General features: G+C 42.3%; 1 protein-coding gene across 1 annotated transcript; it reads left to right on the top strand.

Annotated features, from left to right (window-relative positions):
• The first annotated feature begins 3,733 nt into the window (after positions 1-3,733).
• On the top strand, positions 3,734-16,386 carry LOC115387702 (heparan sulfate glucosamine 3-O-sulfotransferase 6). The gene is made up of 2 exons (XM_030090534.1): positions 3,734-4,273; positions 15,014-16,386. Exons 1-2 carry the CDS (start codon positions 3,768-3,770, stop codon positions 15,630-15,632), a joined length of 1,125 nt encoding a protein of 374 aa, XP_029946394.1. The 5' UTR covers positions 3,734-3,767; the 3' UTR covers positions 15,633-16,386.
• The last annotated feature ends 6,676 nt before the right edge of the window (positions 16,387-23,062 follow it).

Below are 23,062 nucleotides of genomic sequence, written 5' to 3'. Positions count from 1 at the left end.
GCAGTTGATGGGGGAACGCTGGCATGAATTTTTGTTTATGTGAAAACTATCAGTGCGTTCATATCCCATACGCTGGTATACCACTTACGTTACTGAGCTCTCTGGGTTTTGGGTGCTGCTCAAATCTAACCCCAGCGAAGCTGGAACGAAAGCCACTGAACTCGTCCTCTGATGTAAATTGCTCCCATGCTGAACTCGAGGCATGATGCGGGTCCGCAGCCCCCGTTTGATGCTTTGAAGGCCATCGAGTGTGTTGCGTAAGCTCCGTAAGCTTCACACATCTGTCCTCTCAGATCTTCGGCACATTGATCCACGCAGTGATGTCTCTAAAAGCTGCGGGGCAAGTCTGAGAGTCTGAAAGTCCTGCTGGAGGCAAGGAAAGTTGGATGCACCTGTGCGAGGGTGGTGGGACACGACGGATGGACGGAAGAGAAAGAAGAGTGGGCAGAAAATTGAAAGATGCTGAAGAGATCAGGGTGATTTTGTTCAGTCTTGTCCATTAGTCATAGCGGCTGACTTTGTCTATGTTTGCAGATAAAAGTTGAAGAGGCGGGGCTGCAGCGCTGCTTTGTTGTTGGCTTTTGTATTCTCTGATCCTCGCTACCTGAGGGCCCGGCCGTTAAGTATCTTACATGTAGCAGACGGTGTGCGTGGCATATGTTATTTCTTCAAAGAGAGCAACGCGGGCGCCACGGTGCAACCGAAGATTTAAAACTGAGATCTAAAGGGACCTTGTCTTATAAAAAATCATCAAAAACTCTGATATGCATCTTCAGTCTGCAGTTTATTACCAATAAATGTGCCATTTATATTCATGCTGGACACAGTGAGGAGCATCAGGTTGCATTAGGAAGGAAACTGCAGTCATGCCTCTGTGAATGAGTATCTCCTGGGCAGTGGTTTCAAAGATCTGTCATGATAGCTTCAAGGGTTCTGCTGGGTATCGCAAATGGGCGACAGCTCCTTCCTCATACTGGAAATTACGAAATGGGGAGTGGAACATTCGGCTTTTGTTGGGGAGGATTCGTAATTTGCTGTAATGGCTGACACATGTACGCGCCATCAGCAGGCCCCTGGCTATAAGAAGGCTCTGTCTGCGGCGTGCATAGGGATGCAGCAGCAAAACACACCTGCAGGCACAACAGTTGCAAATAGAGTCTGGACTGCACACACACACACACACACATGCACAAATGCCTACACATGTATGTGAGCACACGGTAATGTACACAAGACAGACAAAAGCACACAAATATGAAACAGAGGGACTTATTATCCCACTTGAATTCCACACATACAGACGCAGTTCACAGCTTGCATGTCATATTTGTTTCCTCAACACGGCTGCTGCCTGTTTGTTTCTTTAATCTCCGTGTTTATATTTCTGAGTCCAAACCTGTCAGTATAACCTCAGCTTGAGCAATTAGCACGGAGGGAAAGCAAATAAGAAGTCTGATGAAAGTAAAATGCTGGATCTTGACCTCACGCTGACTGAATCCGCCGCGGGGCAGCAGACAGTCACTTCCAAAGCTGTGAATTCCTCAGTGCCAAGCTGACCTCTTTTTCAATGGATTTACAATGGCTGTTTGTATTTCAAAACATATCATTATTCTATATTTGCCTAGGTCATGTACGAATCCACAGAAACCTTTGTCTTGAGCGTGTGGAGGAAAATGCAATCACAGGGTTTTGTCGTGCTTCACTTTGTAGGGTTTATAGGCTCCTCAGAAGGAAGAGCTCAACAGTTCAGGATGTGCTTATTGTCAGGGGTTAGATGAAATGATTTGTTGCTATTCTTATATCTGTGTGCTGAAAGCTCCTGAGAGTAGCCTGATAACTTGGTGCAAAGACCAAAAATAGCAGAGTGTTAACCTGTAAAAGGTGACATAATCCACCTACAAGAGTCTCCAAAGCTCCTTAATTATCATGATCTATCTCAGTTGTTTAGTCTGTGCTGAAGCTAAGGCACAAAAACAATAATTTCACAGAGGTTCATGGAGTGGACTCCTTGAACCTTTCACAAAACTAGGAATCGTCATTTTAACATTTCATTTGGTGCAAAAAACTTTGCACAACAAGCAGGATTTAGTTAGATATTAGATGTTAGGTGAAGTTTGAACATTTATCCATCGATTCTTCTTGTAAACAGCATTTTGTAATTCAGGATCCAGGAGTGCTGGAGTTAATCCCAGCTGACGGAGGCAGGTCACGGCTGGCCATCAGACACACACTCACACAATCACAACATCAAGAGCAATTTAGAATCGCCTTAGAAAAAAAAAGAGAGAGAGAAAACACAAGCACAGGAAGAACATGCAAACTCCGCACTAAAATATCGCGATGCTCAACCTGGACTCAGACCAGCAACATTTCCTCTCTGTGGGGAAAGCGGAGGAAATCTGAACTTTTAAAGTTTATTTTAACTAACCAGCTTCAGGGTTTATGAGAACATCAAGGAACTGAGCCGATAAAAGAAAAACAAATTAGCCAACGCAGAGTTTGCCAAGTATATTCATTGTCTCTGACTGCTCCAGGAGCGTGAAGGTCATATCATACTGTATGCACTTCTCTTTCAAATACATTTCCAACTCTTTATATCCCCTCCTCCTCCTCCTCCTCCTCCTCCTCCTGCCCTGTCACTCATCTGTCTGCTGCTCTTGGTGTGTTCAGGTTCAAAGTCTGAACTTCATCTTGCTGCCAGAAGAAACTTAATACCTGCTCCAGCTCCACAGAATGACGGGAACATCCCGGCGCTGATCCTTCCTGTGCAGATCCAAAGGTGAAACACTCAATCTGAGATACTGTATTTATGGGAACAGAGAGCGAGCGTCGGCGAGCAGCCCTCCTCACTTCAGCCTCTTTGTTTTGGAGGTCTGTGCCGCTGCTTTAGTGTTGAATCTCAGGGTGCAGGGAGAGTACAAGAGGTTTTAGATAGACATCCTCGGGGCTTCTGTTATTCACAGGGCTGACTGAGACATCTATCATAAGGGTTCAAAGGGGCAGAGAGGATTTTCCTCTGTGGGGTCAGTTTACCTTTGTAAAACTCTGATGTCCTCCCTCAAGAATTAAGTGCTTGAGGTTGTTTTTCATGTTACTGAGTTCAGAAAACGTATAACTCAGCTTTGTGCATCACACATTTCGCTTAAGATGCTCAATTCTTTGAAAAACAACAACAGAAAAAAAAAAATCTCTTCAGATATCGGCCATTAAGGTCCCAGGCAAGCCACATATTAGGACCATGTGTTCTCACTGATGTGTGCAGCAACTGATTGATAATTGGAATAATTTGCCCACATGAAACAAGGCCTATCAGAGGGTATGTGTGTCCTCCTATGTGACACATGTTTATCATATAGCATGGGGAGGCTGGGGTGGAGACTTGCAGAGGGGTGTGGGTGGGGGGAAGGAGACGCAGAGGAGCAACCTTGAAAGAGAGCTCAGAGCGCACAGATACATCAGGGAGAAAAGTCTCAGATGACTGCATAAACAAGTAAACAAGACTCCTTTAAATGACAAAATGTTTTAGTTTTTTTTAATGATAAGGGAAGGTTTTTAATCTCTTTCAAAGCGATACATTTTTAAGATTGCAGACGTTTTTTTGGGAGAATAAATCCAGTGCGGCTGAGGAACGCGCTCCCGTGTGATGCCTCACCTTTCCGCAACAGGTCCTGCTCGATCCTCCCAGCCCTGCTCACACCGACCCATGTAGGGAGAAGAAGCATGCTGTCACCGTTCTGCCCCTTTGGCATCGAGCAGGAGATCAACTCATGGGATGTAGTGGATGCAGAGTCAGGTTCAACTTTGGGAAGGCGCTGTCCAAAGTCTCGGTGTTTTTTACCATGGTCCTGATCTTCACCTACTTCTTCTACTGCCTCACCGGATTGTGCGACTCGGCTCCGAGGACCCTGTACAGCCAGCGGGCTTCAGACTCAGACTATGACATTTTGGAGGACCTGCGACCGTCGCCGCGTCTGTTGCTGGACGCGTCCGAGCGGAACCTCACTGCGTCCGCGGACGCGCAGCGGGTTTACGCACCGGCGGAGCCCCAGCAGAGCGCGTCGGACGGAGAGAAGGGGAGCGCGCAGAGCAGCGGCATCCCCGTCTCCAACACCTTCGGGACCAAAAGGTTTCCGCAGGCGATTATAATCGGCGTGAAGAAAGGAGGGACCCGAGCCCTGCTGGAGTTCCTGCGCATCCACCCGGACGTGAGAGCGTTTGGAGCGGAGCCTCATTTCTTCGACCGCTTCTACGATAAAGGGCTGGAGTGGTACAGGTGGGCGCTCACACGCACCAACACACGGATCCCTGTGGTGGGATCTGAGATTCACAGTGGCAGAAAGATTAAAAGGTGAAGAATCTGAAACGAAAAATCTAAAACTTTTAGTTCAATCTTGTGTTGTTGGATATTTTTTTGTTTACGCCTAGTTTTAACATTATGATACTGAACGAAATCAGACATGTTTTCCAATTTAAATGCTAAAAGTTTAATAAATGGAACAAATTTATCTCTGAATTTTGCACAAGGCTCTTCATCAGAGTCTAGTTGTCCAATATTTTGACTTTTTTCACTTGGAAATGCGCCTAAAACAGAGATATAGACAGTATTCCATATATACTGTACATAAATTTAATGATCGTTTTGTCACAATTGATTCTAGATTTCTTTTCGTTTGAAGTTGAAGTTGTCAATCAGGTGCACTGTTCGAGCATGTGGTGATTTGTAGAAGAAAAGAGCTAAATCTTACACAAACTTGATGCAGAGATTGTCACATACTATGATTCTGTGAAAGTCATCAGTTTGGTGTTGTTTGTTTGGAAGAAATATAAATGAATATAAATTGTTCAAAAACTTTAAAATGCACAAGTTAAAATAACTTTCTGCAAAACAACACTGTATGCCGGATCAGCCTACAGAAGATGATGCATATGGCGGAACAGTCCAAATCAGCATGTCCCTGCTGACGTCCAGCCACCTTCACTGATGTGCTTGATGTCTCCTGTCAATACACGCAGTGGCTATAGACCGGCTGGCTGATGCAGACATATCAACTGGAGACAGCGTTCTCTCTGTGTGCTGCACTGTAGATCAAAGAGCCACAAGGTCCCAGAGGAGCTCTTCATCATCTTGACAGTCATCTAAACACCATTTGTACACTTCAACATGCCATCTTGTATTAGTATTCCCACTTGTTTTCACAAGTTTTTCCGCAGAGGAATCAATGTAAACATCATGGTGAATGCACAGAATACAAACTTGACTGGTGTGATTTTGTTCTTGAATGTCACTGACCGAAAAGTGCTGGTCTGCTGCCGTCACAGCGATGGCAGCTGATTCGGGGTGACCGGTCTGACCAGAGCTATCATTTGCATGTAGTTATGGACCTAAAGAAGGATTTAAAGTCTGGGTGAAGCCCGATCATCTCCAGATGTTTCAAATATCATATGAACAAAGTGCCAGCTGAGCTCTCGGCAGAGTGACAGGATAATATGATCGTGTGACCTGTGAGCAAGAAAAGTGCCATAAAGAGGGAAATAAGTACTGAGAGATGGAAAGAGAGGACAGGGTTTAACAGGCCATGGAGCACCAATAAACAAGCACTTTGATAGCCATGGCTCTTCCTGAACTCTAACGTGTAATTTAATCTCATCTTGTCTTTTTTCTTCACCCTCTTTGCTTGTGTTCTAACAGGGAACACAAGGACACATGGAAACAGTTTCACCACTGATAATTTTATCATGCTGCTGAATTTCCTCTCTCTCTCAATCTTTCTCGTTTTATGCATAAACACACACGAGAGCCATGCATGTTCGCATTCCTTCTACTACTACTCCACTTTAGCACTTCCTCCTGTCAATCCTCACACATTTGCAACTCATCCTTCTTCCCACACTCTGTTCTCATGTTTTATTCAACTTTCTCACCACGTTTGGCCGTTTTTTTTCGGCCTCTTGCTTCACTGTGCGGCTCAACAATTCATTTGGAGCAGTAGGAGAAGGCCTTTATGAGGAAATACCTGTGGCAGACCTGGTGTTTCCAGGCCATGTTTTTATGTGTTTTTGTGTGTTTTAATTAGCCAGACTGGTGCTGTAAAGCTGTTGTGCCTTAATGCCGTCGTTTTGTTGGTGCACTGCAACATGGCTTGTAAAATCGGCCATACGAAGACCCCACAGGCAACCTTCAGTGTTATTGTGATGCTCAAACGTAACCTAGTAAAACCATGCATCCAGTCATTATTAATATGAGTGCTGATTTATTGGAATACTTGTAATCTAGTTGCATAGGAGGCTTATCTTCAGCGAGTCAGTGATTTCTGAGCAGTGCGGTTTCTCATTGAAGTCAGGTTGGCTGAAAGCTGAGGCGAAGAGGAATTAGACGGATAAAGGCAACAAAGGAGAGAGACCCAGCTGTAATGCGATCCAGGGTGAAATCACTGAAAGATGATTCCTCGGTTGTCACCGAATCTCAGAAATTGGGGAAATCTGTTTGCTGTCAGCCGCAGTGACCCGCAGATGAGTTGCAGAGGGCAGCGCCGTGTTCGGGTGACAGGGAGAACTTGTCCATGTGGAACAAGTCCTTCTCATCTGACTGTCGGTGCACGGAGGGTCAGTGCACTGTCACATCTGGAGGGAAACACACACACACACACACACACACACACGCACGCAGGTGTGCATGGTTTTGTACACACACACACACCTGAAAATGCAGCCCTTGTTTTGATGCTTTATAAGTGCCTTGATTAAAGGATATGGAGAGATGTTTTCAGTCAAGAGATCTTATCATCGCAAATATTAATCTACATTATATTCTCACCCAGACAACATTTCCCCTCTGACCTTTTCATGCTCATGTCAGCCACGATCAATACAAAAACTGTCTTCACTTGCCCCATGAGCTTGTTGTTAATCATTTTGCAGATGAGCGACACTCACCTAATACATAACTAACAAATAACCCTTGGTCCAGACACACGCTCTCTCATGATCAGATCTGTAACCAATTTGTGCGTGGTCATCATCCATTTGCTTTCACACGTCTTGGATGGAGTGAAAAAAAAAAAAAAAAAGGCAGCAGATGGGTTCGAGTTGTGTGCCGTGGGATAATGAGCCTATTTCTTCCTGCTGTTGGCTGAAACTTGGGGCGATCTGCATGCTGGAGACACTTCATAGACTCAGCAGTGCCCTCCCGTGCGTGTTCCAGCAGCATTGTCTTTCCCTGTGACAACTTGAGGCCTCGTTCGTGTGTGTTTTCCATTGCTTTTATCTGAGCGATCAAGTCAGACTCCGCTCGCAGTTTCCTCTCCGCCCAGTCTGTCTCTGCGTCCCGTTCTCTCGTTTGCATGTGTGCATATGAGCCCATTACGGGAATGGAAAAGCCACAAATAGTGCGCTGAAAATGAAGCAAAGATTTAATGATTTTCTGTGTTGTTTTATGGCTTTAAAGGGACTTCACGGAGTGATGGGTTTCATATGGGACTTGAGAGCCACCACAGAAAACTGAAAAACCTCAGCTTTCCATGGCACAATGGTTCTGATTGTTACGGTTTTGTCACAGTGATGTGGCCTGGAATAGCTAATGAATAAATTCTGCCCCCATTTCTTGGTCGATCCTCACTTTAAAATGACTGTAACATGGCTTTTTTTTGTTTTTTTTTTGTTTAAATGGTTCTTACCAAAATATTCTCCACAGTAAATTTCTCTCGAAGAGAGAAATCCAGTTCATAAGTCCCATCAATATTTTGAAAGCTTATCAATGGTCTGACCTACAGTCTTGACACCAGAGGCCACGTTTGATCGGATTGCTATTAAAATATAGTGTAAATCCTTTAAGGGCAGAAGCACAAGGGCAAGCAGAAATGCCATCACAGCTGAAAATCACGCCGGGCCTGAAAAAGACATGGATTTATGTAAATCGGAATGCAAAGTGATGAACAAGTGCACATTCCTTTGACTTTCTTTTAATAAGAAATCAGTTGTTGAACCATTCTTTTTGTTTTTTTTTTCTTGAAGACATCTATGTTAGATCATCATTTAAACTTCAGAAATATTTAATAACAGCTGCTTTTTTCTGAACTAAACTTGAGCTATAAGTGTGAGGTTTAATCAGCTATTTCTAACACATTCAGGAGCAATAATCAGTGTTTAGTGTGAGTGTACTTCATTCACTTCGCAAGAATGCATTACATTAAAAAGATCCCGAAGCATTTCCTTTGTGAATGTTTTATTTCAGTAGTTTCGGGGACCGATTCCGAAATTGCCTTGTCAGTCTTTATTTTTGACAGCTGAAATGGGAAAAGTGGACACTTAACGTTCTCCAGAACTGGGGTGATTTTCCCGACACCTCGTTCAGCCCCGAGGCCATTAGCGACGGAGGCCGAACGCGGCTGATTGGTGTAGCAGACCAGGAAGTGGTCTCCGCAGTGTGCTGGGCTGTACGTGTTTTAATGGCGGTGGGTTTTGGCTGGAGCTGGATCAAGATGGCGTTGTCAGGTTTGAAAAGGCCCACGCTCACACCCCATATGGTGGGAATTAGAATAATTTGAGGTGCATTGTGGTCCGTATTTTTTTTTTTTTTTGGGGGGGGGGGGGCGCCTGTAAAATCTCAGGGAGAATTCAGTTGTGTCGCTGTGCAGTTGGGAAGCACCACTGCGCAGAGAAATAATGGTTTTGATTCAAGCCGGCCAGAATGAAATGTTTCAGATGCTTGGTAGTCATGCTCGGTTGCACTGCCATTTCCAGAAAAGAATAACATGGGCCTGAAAACAGAGAGAGGTATTCAATGGAATAATGATACTGCCTCTGGGAAATAATGGAGGAAAAAAGTTTAATAACATAAAGCCAGCATGGTTTCATTTGATTCGTTCCTGTGAAGGAACAACTGCGAGTCTAACACTTATAATAAATGACACACATCGTTTTCTGTTCAATGCATTATGAGCAAACCTTAGCAATACAGCCTACACAGCAAACTTCAACCAAGAGGTCCACTGACGTGTTATCTACGTTTTTTAAGCTGTTTGGTTTGATTCAGCAATACATTTGTTTGAAACAAATGTTGACATTAATGCTTATAGGGGAATAAATCAGATACTTTTAAAAAGCTTGCGACTGTTGTTAAATGCTTTTTCAAGACTTTCAAGGTTTCATAATGTTTTATTGTCAGTGAAGATAATAAACAATGTTTGACAGATATTTTATATCAGAAAATCTCCATGAAAGTGCAAGAAATGACCAGAAATCTTGCAATATATGAACATTTTTACTGACTTTCCTCAAGAAGCGTTCACTGTCTGGTTGTCTCATCCTGTACACTACGAGGTACATGTAGCCTGCAAAATATGGTATACTCAAAATATTTCTACTTTGTGATTGAATTCAGCTCATAATGGTTCAAGAAACCAACAAAGTGGTTTCTGTTATAACTTGTCTGATGAACCACTGCACCGTAAGGACTGAAATGTTGAGCTATTTACTGTGTTATTTTAAGATTCTTGAAAACATCATAGTTTTACCATAAGAAAAATATTTAAAAAAATGTTACGTCTCAACTAAAAATGTCAACTTCATGGTGCTCCTAGATGAAAACTGAATAATTACAATGTGGCTGCATTATGCTATGGTTATCTGAGCCAGCATCTCACACCCATCAACTCATAAAACTCCTGTTTCGGTGTGATGCATCAAGTCACGGTGATGTCTAAGAGACATAAATTGTTCCCTCAAGTAGTGAAAACACTCAATATGCATGTGATGTAAAGTATAATTATTGCTGGAGTGACAGCTTGTGTTTGAAACCCTTTAAATAGCATTTATATCCTTGTGAGTCTCCGCTGAGACTTTCATGTGCCAAATGCTGAAGTCATTACTGAACCTCTTAGCAATATATCATCGACTTCACATCCTGCTAAGACTCCTAATTATAACCGGACCCATAGTCACCGATTAGGTACCAGCTAACATAATATATATATATATATATATATATACATATGTATATATATATATATATATATATATATATATATATATATATTTTTTTTTTTTTTTTTTTTTTTAAAGACAACCCCCTGAAACATGCACACACACACAGCAGCCGCCCTCTGCCTTTTACCCTCTTCCAAACCACACACGCTCCCACTGCCCTCATTGCAGTGGGAGTGTGTGTGTGTGTGTGTGTGTGTGTGTGTGTAGACGTCAGCTCGCCTCCTGTAGTGAAAACCTTTCACTAACTCCATTACTGCATCGTCATTCAAAGGGGGAAAATATTATCCAACGCGCTTAAAATCTGTGGGTGGCAACGGCCTTTCACACATGGTTTCCAGGAGGGCGCAAAAGCGGACAGAAACAGAACCGCTTGGTCGGCCCCGTGGCCGAAGAAGGGCAGTAAATCTGCTCGCCTTCAGGCTGACTCGTGTGTTTTCTGTGCAGGCGGGGCCTGAAATACCCACGAAGAACTTTTTTTTTTTTTTTTTTTTTTTTTTTGGGGTCAACCCATCCTTTTGGAAAATTGAAACATGTTAATTTGCGATTTCTTTCCAACTTGAAGTGCGAGGCACTCGAGGCCTCAGACATTGATCAGGTTTCTCTCTGGACAAAGAACGCAGAGACAGAGAGGCGACTTTCAGCCTTCCTAGTACACAGACAATGATGTCTCCTCTTGTGTGTGCTTTGTGTCACATTGACAGCGTCCGCTGTGTTGATGTGTTCTCATGGTGAACCTTGATGTGCTGTCACAGTCACAGTGCGTATACGCACTGTTTTCTTATATCACCAATCCCAGCTGGCTATCGGCGAAGGCAGATTATAATCTGGATTTGTCACCAGTCCATCACAGGACAAACTGTAGACGCTAAATCTGAAACTCTGATGAATTCCGATTATTTTAGACTGGATACCAGGAGAAACAACTTTGTTTGTCTTAGTGAAAAGTAACCACATCCCGCAGATAAACTTAATAAATCTTGTTTGTGCATAAACTTTAAAGCTGTGCAGTTTTAGTGGAAGAAATGTTGCCATCGCCACGCAGTTGTCAGGCACCAAAGCCCTGGAGAACGTTGAAGCTTGACTGTAGTCAGTTACTGCATGCATATTGCTGCAGTTTGTTACTTTATATGGGTGGTTTGTGTCGTAAAGTCAGGAAAGTTACTCTGTTTCTCTCCTCAGGTGAGCCAAGTTAAGCTCAATAAACTATCAGCTATAATTATTTTTTTTTATCTATTTATTATTTTAGAATCTATCTACCAGCAAAAAAACAACTGCAATAAAACTTTTAACCAAGTTCTATAAGAAGTTACAGAACTTGTCGGTTTATTTCTGATTTTTTATTTTTATTTTTTTGCTCTGTTTTAAGTGAAAAAGCGACATAATTGTCTTGGTATGGCGCAATCATTCGAGATTCTCCTCCTCATCCTGTCAGTCTGACGGTTCGTCTGGCCTTCAGGCTGCTTCTGTCACTCTCTAAACAAACCAACAACACTGCTGGGAAATGTGTTGCTGGAGCCCTCACCCATTTTTATGGCCTTGATTTTTCCACCTCCTCTTTAATTTCGTCCCGGCTCAGAAAGCTCTCAGATGTAGACCTTTTCTAAAGCAGACGTCTCCTTCTGTGTTTAGCGCCGTAGACGGTCCAGTAAATGACTTTAATAACCTGTGGAATTTTAGATCTGCTTCTACTTGAGAAACTGACATGATAATTGGATTTGTAGGATCTTTTTTCTGTCTCTCTCTCTCTTTCAGCCGGCTCCACTTATTGTGGAGAGTTCCTTTTGTTGGGATGCTACAGGGAATGTAGCTGCACCGCTTTCAGCGGGAGAACCCATAATCTTGAGGGCAGGAAGTCTCCTGGCCACATCCTTGTTGCCAGGGTCTTTATTTAATCTTGTGATCCAGACTGCCTTGTTACGTATCAGTAGTGTAATCAGCTCTGCAGCACTTCAGGGAGGAAAAGCGCTACATCCTTTTAACAGCAGGGAGTTCCAGACTGGTGTGGCCAGTCAGCAAGGATTTCCAGCACGGAGCTAAATAGAAAACATGTTTGTGCCCCGAGATCCGTCCTCTCTGCGCACGCAGAGATGCAACAACAGTGGATGGAAGTCATTTTCTCTAATGGTAAATGAGAGATGCGTATGCTGAACGTATATTACTTTAAATTAATCATCCCTGATCTGTTTACAGTTCTTCCTGACACCACTTACAGACAGATTTATGATAGAAAATGGACATTATTGATCCTCTGATAATGAGACTGATTGTGATGAGGGAGAGAGGAACCCTGGGAGAGCCGGGGAGGGGATGTAAAGCCACAACTCATTAACTATTCATGAGGATGGAGAGACAACTTATAGTCAATTACTAAAGTGTCACTTATGTGGGGAAGTGAAGGACGAATCCAAAAGTATGGATGAGAGAGGAGAGGACGGAGAGGACGGAGAGGGAGACGGGCGCTCGGTTTCTCATCAGTAAACACCGACACCTCTGAGCTGCAGAGTGTGTGTGTGTATGCACAAATACATGAACCCCCCTTCCACACACACACATACACACACACTGAGAACAATCTGTCATACAGAGACAGACATATTGATCAGACACAGATAAATAGGGGACAGGCAGGCAGCGATAGGCCATTTGCAGATTTTGTAATTGGATAGTAATCAATTAATGGTCTTTTATTATCAGGATCCGTTAATGGGGAGAGATCTAAAAGGTTTAAGTTTAAGTAAAGAAGGAAGACTTGAAACTCAATCAGGAGAAACTTCAGGGAAGTTTCAATAACGCTCATGAAAAAAAAAAATCTATGTTATCACCCCTTTAAACCTCCATTAAATCACAACACAAAGAGGTGGTGAAGTTCAAACCTGTGATTAAACGTCAGCCCTGAAGTTGTAGTTGCTGTATATACAGTGTATAAAAAGTTTATGCTTTTCCTGTCAGTGCATAAGCATATATTTGTGATTGAAAAAGTAGTTTCATTAATGTTTAAATTACATTCCAGTAATGTCACATTTTGTGCATTTACTTGTCGTGGCTCTTTAATGAAGGTCTGAGATGTTTCTCACTCAAATATTAATTTCGTCCGAATCCTCTTTCAGGATTAGCTGAAGGGTTCATTCACAGTTTGGTGTGAATGTTTTCTTCATCATTACATTTTCTCCGCAGTGACAACGGCGTATTTTCTAAGTTTGGAAACTGCTGCAGTGAAGAAAACGATGCTTTGAATCACAATCATCTTCTGTGTACTTTCAAACAGCTCTATGGCTTTTCTGAAGGCCTCGCTGAACTTTTGTCCTCTCGGATAAAATGTTAGATAAACTGTTTGCACAACAACTTTAGTGTTAACTCACCATGATTTAAAAATAAAGTGTTTGTAGAAAGACCTAAAAAACAAATATTTGAAACCTCCACTTCAACTCTGAACGCTGATTAAAGCCGGGTTAGACGACAGACAGTCTCATAAAAATAGCCATGAAATTGAGAATAAATGTCCCTTAGAACTTGTCTGGGTCTTTGAATGGACTCTTGTCGGTGACATTTGGATTTAATGGAAACTTCCAATTTGAAACAAATAAAGCACATATGCTACATTACTTGTTTATTTTACAGGAAGCCACATGGATGCTTTGTGTTTCCAGTAACACACGAAGCGATGTGTTGACTCAGTGAACTTCAGGCAGCTGATTTAAACATGGCTCATTATCCGGTTGTCGTGCGATGCGATTTGTTTTTGAAACACAAATCCACTGCTAAGCTCTGGCTAATGCGGTCTGAATGTAAACGGAGGGACAAACAGTGGATCCGTCAAGTGCCATGTTTGAACAGGGCCTGTTTGCCTGATACTGTGGAGACGGTTCATTTTAAACACGGCCGCAAAACTTTTCATGAACAGATCAGCAGATCAGTATTTGCAGAAAAGTAGCAAAATCGTGACATAGATCAGTAGATAAATGATTTATTCATCCTAGATTACGATGAATAACTCACTTCTGTGATACTGTGAAACTAATTCCGCGCGTGCCTTTTCCGGGCAGCGTCTCTCGTCCTTGCAGCCATATGTTTAACACACTAGCTGAGCTCAGCAGCTCGCCATCCTGGTCACACTTCCTGCAGACTGGGGTCTGGTTGAGTCCTTGTAAGAACCCGTAGGGGAGCTGAGGTGAGGAGGGGGTGGGGGCGGGCCGTGTGCGCTCTGCAGGAAGAAGGGGGTTGAAATCTGTAGGAAATTGCTGTTAAGTAGTTCTTGAGGGTTTGCGGTTTTGACTCATCAGGACCAGAGTGAGCGGACGGCCCTGTGCTGCAGACCGTACGATGAGAGTCAGAGGGGCCGTCTGGGGCCCTCGCATGTCAGCACGCTGGAGTGTCTGAAGCTTTAATCATGCAATTTTGAGGTGCTTTAATGGTGGGAGTATGTTATGTGTTTATCTCTTGATCTTCTTTTCACTGAAGTTTGTGTGATCGTTGTGGGAAGGGGGGGCGAAAGGCGAGGTTTGATCTTTGTGCTCCAGCAGGAACTTCTAACATTAAAGGTTAAAAATGTAGGATGTTTCCACAGAGTGGCCAAACACTGCATACAAACATTTTCTTTTTTTTTTTTTTTGCTCTCGAGTTTGAATTACTACGCTGTGGGTTCAGTGTTTTTGTTCTCTGGGCGGCTGTTGTAAACTCGCACACCAGCACAAATTGGTTTTGAACTCTCTGGAACTGTTAGCAGCTTTAGATCCAAACGTTTTGCCTCGGGAGCTTGTGAAGACTAAAACAAACCCAAAAACGCAGGAAAGCAAATGTTATTGTATGTCAGCTGGAAGTTTACTTCTGCAGAATCTCGAAAAGAATAATGTATCAGATTTGTGTTGTGCATCTTTGGGATTCCACCAAGCTAAATATGTTGAAGAAAGCTTGAAAATAAAACCGATTCGCACTAAGTCCAACCCAGTTAATGAGACTTTGGATCTGTTCGGTCTGTTACATCGAGGTGTTCTCCACCCTCATGATCTGACTCTTCTTCCTTCATTTCCAGGAACCTGATGCCTCGAACACTGGACGGGCAGATCACCATGGAGAAGACACCCAGCTACTTCGTCACAAAGGAGGCTCCTGGCCGTGTCTGCACTATGAACTGCCAAACCAAGCTAATCGTGGTGGTCAGGGATCCGGTTACGCGAGCCGTGTCTGACTACACACAGACTCTGACCAAAAACCCAGGTCTCCCATCCTTTCAAAGCCTCGCCTTGAAAAACGTCTCCACTGGCCTGATTGATACCACGTGGAGCGCCGTTCGCATCGGCCTCTACGCCAAGCACCTCGAAAACTGGCTCCAGCACTTCCCCTTGTCTCATTTTCTGTTCGTCAGTGGCGAGCGACTGGTCTCCGATCCGGCTGGGGAGATGGGCCGAGTTCAGGACTTCCTGGGTCTTAAACGAGTGGTGTCAGACAAACACTTTTACTTCAACCAGACTAAAGGTTTCCCCTGCTTGAAGAAGCCGGAGGGAAGCAGCAAACCTCGCTGTCTTGGGAAGTCCAAAGGCAGACCTCATCCCCAGATCCCCGCTGAGGTCCTGCAGAGGCTCCGAGACTTCTACCGACCCTTCAACCACCGGTTCTACGAGATGAGCGGACAGAACTTTGGCTGGGACTGACAGAAAAATGACAGATAACAGTGATATTTTTCTGGAGAGAGAATTAATTTGCGGTTTCCACGGGGCAAACGTTCTCAGGGAGAGAAAGAAGAGACAGAGCCGGCTCCGCCTCGGTGGAAGCAACTCGACATGCAGCACTCATGTCAGTGTTTTCCAGCGGGAGGAGAAGCTGACATGGAGAACAGTGCTGCTAATATGCAAGTTACGCATTTAATGGCTTCGTTATTAAAACATTCCCTCATTTGCTTGCTTGTATGTTCTCATGCCTTTAAATATAGTGTTTCAATTTACTTTTGTTTTGTTTTTAAAATAAGCTTATATTTATACTTTCTGTTAATAGGAAATCCAAATGTCACATCTTTTTTTTTTTTTTAATGTGTTAAATAAATGTATTTATTCCATGACAAAGGGAGACATAAAACTGTCAGGGCATTGGAAATATTTTAATAATCCACATGGCATTGTCTTCACATCTATTTTCACTCATTTACTGTTTTCAAGTGGCCTCTGGGAAGCTTCATATCTGAGTGCAATGTAGCAGGGTCTCCGTTCTGTACATTACCGTGGATACACCAGTGATACCTCATCTTGTAAATATTACAGTGAAAACCACACATACACACATTCCATATGTAGATATTTTCCCCTGAAAACTGTGTTATATTTTATATTTTAATTGCCTTGAACCAACTGCAATCCCTGTTGCTGAGAGAAGATATGACTTTTTTTTGGACTGTGGTTATTTTTGAATCAATTTGACTCCATGTAATAATTGTGGTGTTTATAAAAAAAAAAAAAAGTTCTGACTATGATTTTTGTGTTGTGAAGTAAAGTTTTATCTGTTATGACATGAGTGCAATGCTTCATCCTTTTGTGATTTTCAGTGTTGCAACTATTGCAACTAATGGGCAACGCTTCAAAACGGGAGGACAACATGCTGCTCAATCACGCCTTTGGGAGCAGTTTGTATTTCTTGCTCAAAGACACTTCGACATGTGCAGAATCAAGCATGCGACTTTCCAGTTGAGAGATGATCACTCCACCAAACAGGATCAGTGGATAGTGGAATGCCGATTCAGAAACAAAGGCAAGTAGACTTGACATTTTTGAGACATCATAACCAAAGGCTGCATGTTATGAATGTATGAATGATGTACAAAAATTTTCAAGATAACCATTTGCTGACAAATTAATGTCAACATTTTATTAAAAAGCTTGTCTTAAATGATATTTTTTAAATACCAGATGGGATTGGGGTGGGTTTGGCTGCTTTGAGTTTGAAGTAGATTTTTAGTTTTTTTATGTTGTGGAGACTCTGTATTTCCTTCCAGATGATGGCAGGCAGGGCGAGGAGGTGATGCTCAGGGAAGGTGGGGTGATTTCTAATCTGAGGAGGTGTAGTCATCTGTTTCTGATGTGCTCTGCCACCCTCACCACCTGCTGCAGGTCTTTCCTGTTCTCCACTCTACAGCTACTACACACTACAGTATATAAGAGATGGAGGCAAAACAGCCGACATATTGGAACACAGAGGAGATAAGAAAACCTCAAAACATTTCAAGACTGAAAGATTGATTTTGTCTCGTAATCCCCCCAAAAATACTTTGTCAATGAACAAAAACTATGCTACATTGTTTGATGCGTTTTATACAGATAAAGAAAAAATTACCACAGTCATTCTTTCATGTCTGCACTTCCTGCTCTTTCACCGAGTTTATCATATTTACACAGTTTACTCCACTTTGTGACACAGTCAAGTGTCAAGGCTATTCCAAAAGACATGTCATTATGTCCTCAGACAAACCATCTGCATAAAATCCACACACTTCCTTATCTAAAGTTCCCCTCATACTATAAACAGATGACTTTATTCACTCGATATGGAAGTGTGTCTTTTTCACTAAATTTGTGAACAGCGTGTTTGAAGAGATGACAGCAGCAGAGAGGCCTGAAACAAGGGTCACTTCTTCACACTGTCACTGTCATGGCAACCCTCTCTACTTATGCAAAATGTTACACTTCCTTTTTTGTATCCCGCCATCACGTCAGTGAAATCTCTCTCCTCTGTCTTCCTCCTCGTCTCCGGTCTCTCTCATGCTGCTTCTCCTACCACTTCCCCGCAGTGCGACCGCATGTACAGTCTGAGGCCTGCATGTGTTGTGGCCTCTAATTTAAAAGATGTCAGTCCTCTCAGAAAACCCCCCTCCTTCTTCTTCTTCTCTGGGCTTAGAATTAACAGCAGATCTCCTCCCTTTCATCGTGTCCTATCCTGTGTGGAAGAAAAAAAAAAAAAACATCTGCTGGGGAACAACCAAAACAGGAACACACTTAAGGAAATATCTCAGCTATGGCTATGTACAGAAAAATGCATGGCCCGTCAAACCCAAAAACCGACTCAAAATCCACTAAGAATGAACATTCTTTGGGTTGTACATGAGATGCTTGACTGCTTGTGTGTATTTGTGCAACAGAACCTCCCTCTCCTAATTCCAGTCAGTATTTCTGTCACATTCTCCTTCTGATTTATATTTCTGGCAACAGTTTTTAGTGGGCCTCGCTAAAATTTTAAAACATGCCTGGCTCACTTCATCTGCGCCTGCTTTTATTGCTCCGTATTAGGGGGCATACAGATAGGGCGCTGCTATTTTGCGGTGCCAGCCCGGCAGCAGGCATTAAAAGATAACTGATATTCCACCCGGCCATCTGGGAAAGATTCGCGGGGCTCGTCCGCTCGTTAAGTTCCATTAAATCAGCACAACATTCAGCGTGATCTACAGCTGTCACCAAACATTGGTAATGATGTGAGAAATCCAATTGAGGTGAAGGACAAATTGGCAAGAAAATGGAAGAATGACGATGTGAGTCTGTTCCCTTTAAGTGGCGAACCGAAAGACTTACGAATATCTGCTAAAGTGGAACTTAATGTTACAAAACAAGCAAGTCTGCATTGTCTGTGAATATGAACTCATTAAACATCCACTTCTGGCTGCGACGGCGATCTGTGGAGCATTTATCCATGTTTCTTTGATATTTTGGGTCAGCATTTCTCAAACTTTTTCTTGAGGGATCTACATTTTTAATATTTTAAATCCAGGCAACCCCATCACCACCCTCAAAAAAAGTTTGAAGGACCCTCACAATATATAAAAAAAGTTAGAGTTTCTCAGTTTTATTTTGTAACAATGACTTCCTTTTCTCTGAGGGTCTGCCTCTGGGTGTTTGTCGGACTGGTGCTGTTTCAGTTTGCACGGTTCCAAACTGTCATTTAGAAGTTTTTGAGAGAAAAGATGCATTCAGTTATAGTTTTATAGGTTCAATGAAGCCATAATAAATATAACACTCATTTTTTTCCCTGGGACTGCTTCATCTTTCTCTTTAGCCTGACGCGCCACCATTCTTAAATCCCATGCTTATTTTTGGAGTTTACCTTTGTATAATTTGGAGACGCTTTAAAAATAAAAAATAAAAGTGCCTAAATGGATGGTGTTACATAAAATGTGTGGTTTAGGAGAAAATTCAACCTTCAAAACCCAGGTGAACCCACTATCTTCTCATCTGTGAGTAGTAAGGTGAATGCATGTCACGGTTCATGATTTGCTCCTTATATTGTTCCTGAGATTCTGTCTCTCTGGCTCTATAACTTCCCCTGCTGGTGTCTGATTGCTGTTCTCTGACCTGATGTGTTTAATCTGTGCCTGAGTGTGTGATTCGCTTCACCTGGGGTAGTGTACGTCTCCGATGTGTTCAGCTTCTTGGTCTGTCTGTGTTGGTAGCTCTCCAGTGCTTCAGCAAGTCTCCTCTGATCACCAGGATTTAGATCTTTTTGGTTTGCTCCAATAAAATGAGTTTCTGCTCCACCAACAGTAGTGTTGGTGGAGCACTGCTGTACAGCAGGTGTAGCAGTGTCAAAGGTGTGGCTGGTGGAGGAAATGCACCTGAACCGGGTTCCTCTCATTACTGTAACAAGGTGTCAGGACTCAGTTCTCGGGTGTCTTTGCTCCTGGCTGGATGTTGTTGTTTTATTTTTTATGTGTAATTTGGATTGAATTAGCTCAGTCCTTCAGGTCTCGTACCCATCTACAAAGCATGCCACTGATAAGCATTAGCTACATTACTGAGAACATCCCAACCTGTAAGGTTTTCTTGAAATCTCTTCAAGACTATTAAGATTAATTTTAAGCCAATCAGATCAGCGCACATCAAATAATTATTGTAATATATCCCTGTAACATTATACAAATACGATGGCGTGTGTGTTGTTAAACAGCTCCTTGAGGCCACATTCATTATTCTTCTTATTCAGACTTAAAGTTCTTTACATTAAAGCACATCAAAAAGATCCTACTCATTTCTCATGTCACTCCACTAATATACATTTCTTCTAAATTAGTTTTAAATCTAGGATATTTTATATCAAAGCTGCTTAAATCAGTTGAAATATAGAGACAATAAATAGGTTCATAATACAGCAGATCTTCCCTTGTCATGGGAGCAGTAATTTGTTTAGCTTTGGCTGGCACGCAGCTTCTAATCATTCAAGCCCACAATTTAATGCATACCATCAATTCCGAACTTTGTGGATTTGTTTGCATGAGTGAAAATTGCCCAGTGTGGATTGCATTACAGGCCACTGTGACTGTTTGAGATTAGGTATGATGGGATAAGCCTATTTCGTGTGGAGGCTCATTTTCGATTTAATGGGCGCATGGTGAACTAATCATAGTTACTGCGAAGGAAGGAGGGACGAACCACTCCAAGAAAAGGGGGCCCGATTTCTACATAACAGATTAAAAGTAGGATTAGAGTATGAACGTGGTTTCCCCATGAGCAGCCACAAATGAAGATGGTTCTCACTGACTGCTCCACACATTTTCCACCCGTGCTCAGCATCCCTCAGTAAAGAGGAAGCAGTGCTCAGGGATTTTCTCTCATCTTTGCGGTTAGCCCTCACAGTCTCTTGTTAAATTTGACTTGAGCCTTAATTGATGGGAGCAAAACATGGGGGCGGAGAGATCTTCATATATCCATTGTAGCGCTGTGCAAATTAGGGAATTTTTTCAGGGATTTGGGATTAAGAACTTTTACAGCAGACTTTTATGACGTTTTTCTGGACACATTTCAGTGAACGCTTTTCAGATTGGGCGACTTTGAACAATCGAAGTTTATAGAGAAACTTGCACTTGGTTGATGAGGTACAAACTGCCACACAGTTGCCAAATAAATGGAAAGCTTTCAACACCAGAAATAAAAGGGTGCATTCACATCTTGTGGAAACTCTTTTGGAGGAGCATTATTTCTTTTTTTATTTGGCCGTGTCAACATCTGCATGCAAGCAGTGCGCTTAAGTCAAGTACAGTACTTTGAGTCTAGTTGTTAAATAAGTGTTCGGCAGGATGTTGCTCATTTTGCCTTCCACCTGCCGCTTCAAACAAAACGTGAGCGCACAGTGCGAATGAAAACAGTTTGCACCTGGGCTTTATGCATGGTTCTTTTTTATTTGTGAAAGACCCCATTCATTATTCTGCAGGAATGAATCACGTGTTCATATTGGGTTTTTTCTAAATATCACACCCCCGATAGTGATTTTCTTCACAGTGTTATTGATAAATAATTAATAATTGAAAACACTGTTGTAGCTTATCAGTCCAAGAGAGAATGCAAAGTGCATAAACATGTAAACAAGACAAAATGAAACCAAATCAAGGTTCTGACGTTGTGAGAACACCTCCGTCTGATGCCATATGTCACATGCATCCTCTGTGACTCAGTCCTTCCAATGGTTGTGTGTGTTGGTGGTTATTTTTTTTCTAAGAATAGCCGCACCACAGCCCTGTCTGGTGACATACAGAGCTGCACGCGAAGCCCGGCGTCACGAATGGTCATTTTCTGAGCACTCAGACAGACACTGCCAAGCTCGAAAACACTTTCACATGTCTTCCGATAAATATCATTTGAAAGAAATTTCAGTGGAATCTATTTTGCCATTGTGAGGCAAACCTCAATAATGTAAGGACTGTGCACTGTAATATATTCTATTTGAAGGACATCGATTCAGATGATTTTAACTGGAAGCATAAGTTTTGTTTTGAGTTTGTTTTTTCTTTGTTTTATATATATATATACATACATATATATATATATACATACATACATACATACATATTATATACATATTATATATATGTATGTATGTATGTATATATATATATATATATATATATATATATATATATATATATATATATATATATATATATATATATATATATATATATATATATATAAAACAGATCCTTCCTACAAGACCCTGATAAGAGTTGGCTACATGTTCATACCTGTATGTGATTTCATGCTGTGTCCCAGGAGAACTTGAGAGATTGGTATTGATCTACACTGACTCTGTCAGGTTGCCAGTGCATCACAGGGCCAACATGCAAAGAAACACAATCACACTTATTGACAATTTAGAGTTCACATGACTTTGGGAATGTAGGAGGAAGCTTAAGCACCTAAAGAGAAGGCCACGCATGGGTAGAACATGCAAACTCCACACAGAAAGGCACATCAAATTGGTGTCAACCATTGAAGTCATCTGATTGGTCCCATTTTCATTTAGGATTACAGTTAGATGCTCTTCAGACACCTTTTTTTTGGCAGCTCTCTGTACTTACCCTTGAGGAATCAGTTTAGTATCCCATCAGGAAACTATAAACTATAACTACCCCACAAAATATCAGGAAACATGTTGATGCCATGTGCCTTTAAAAACTGTACAAATATTCACCATATCGTAAATGTGTTGCTTCAGCAGCTGAGAACTATCTCAGATGTCAAATCATTTCCTGAAGCATCCTCATGTAGAATCTGTGCCCAGTACAAAGCAGCTCTGCCAGGCTGTATTCCGATCTGCTCTCTTTACAAGCACATAACCCTTAAAGCTCCGGTGTTTGGCTTCGTTACCATCTGGCTTCATTCCATGTTTTTGAATGATATCACGTTAGTGTGTGTAGGATGGAAATCCTGCCGCTGCCATGCGATTCCTCCCCCTCGAAAGCATCAAGTATAACTTCCCAGGCTCTTGTTTGATTACAACACGCCGGTCAGTGTGTTGAATGTTAAACCAGAGCTGTGCTTGGACTTTGATGCTATTGTTTAAAACCTGTGAGAGTGTAATACCTCCAGTCACACAGGGACAATGAATAGCGTGATTCATGTCTTGTAGAAGACGACACCTGTGAGCACACGGCATACCGTGCACCGCTCCAACTCAGAGATACGATGAGAAAAGAAGAAGAAGAAGAAAAAAAAAAGAGGCCGTGAGAACATTTCCTAACTTCAAAATCTAATTGAATCTGTCATAACTGTTCTTATGATGGACACACATAACCCCTGAGTGCCCTGAGGGCCAGGGCTTGGTACTGCAAGTCTGG

Source organism: Salarias fasciatus, chromosome 4 (assembly GCF_902148845.1).
Source record: "Salarias fasciatus chromosome 4, fSalaFa1.1, whole genome shotgun sequence".
Lineage (NCBI taxonomy): Eukaryota > Metazoa > Chordata > Actinopteri > Blenniiformes > Blenniidae > Salarias > Salarias fasciatus.
Note: the sequence above shows the minus strand (reverse complement) of the source record. Positions and strands in the feature narration are given on the sequence as shown.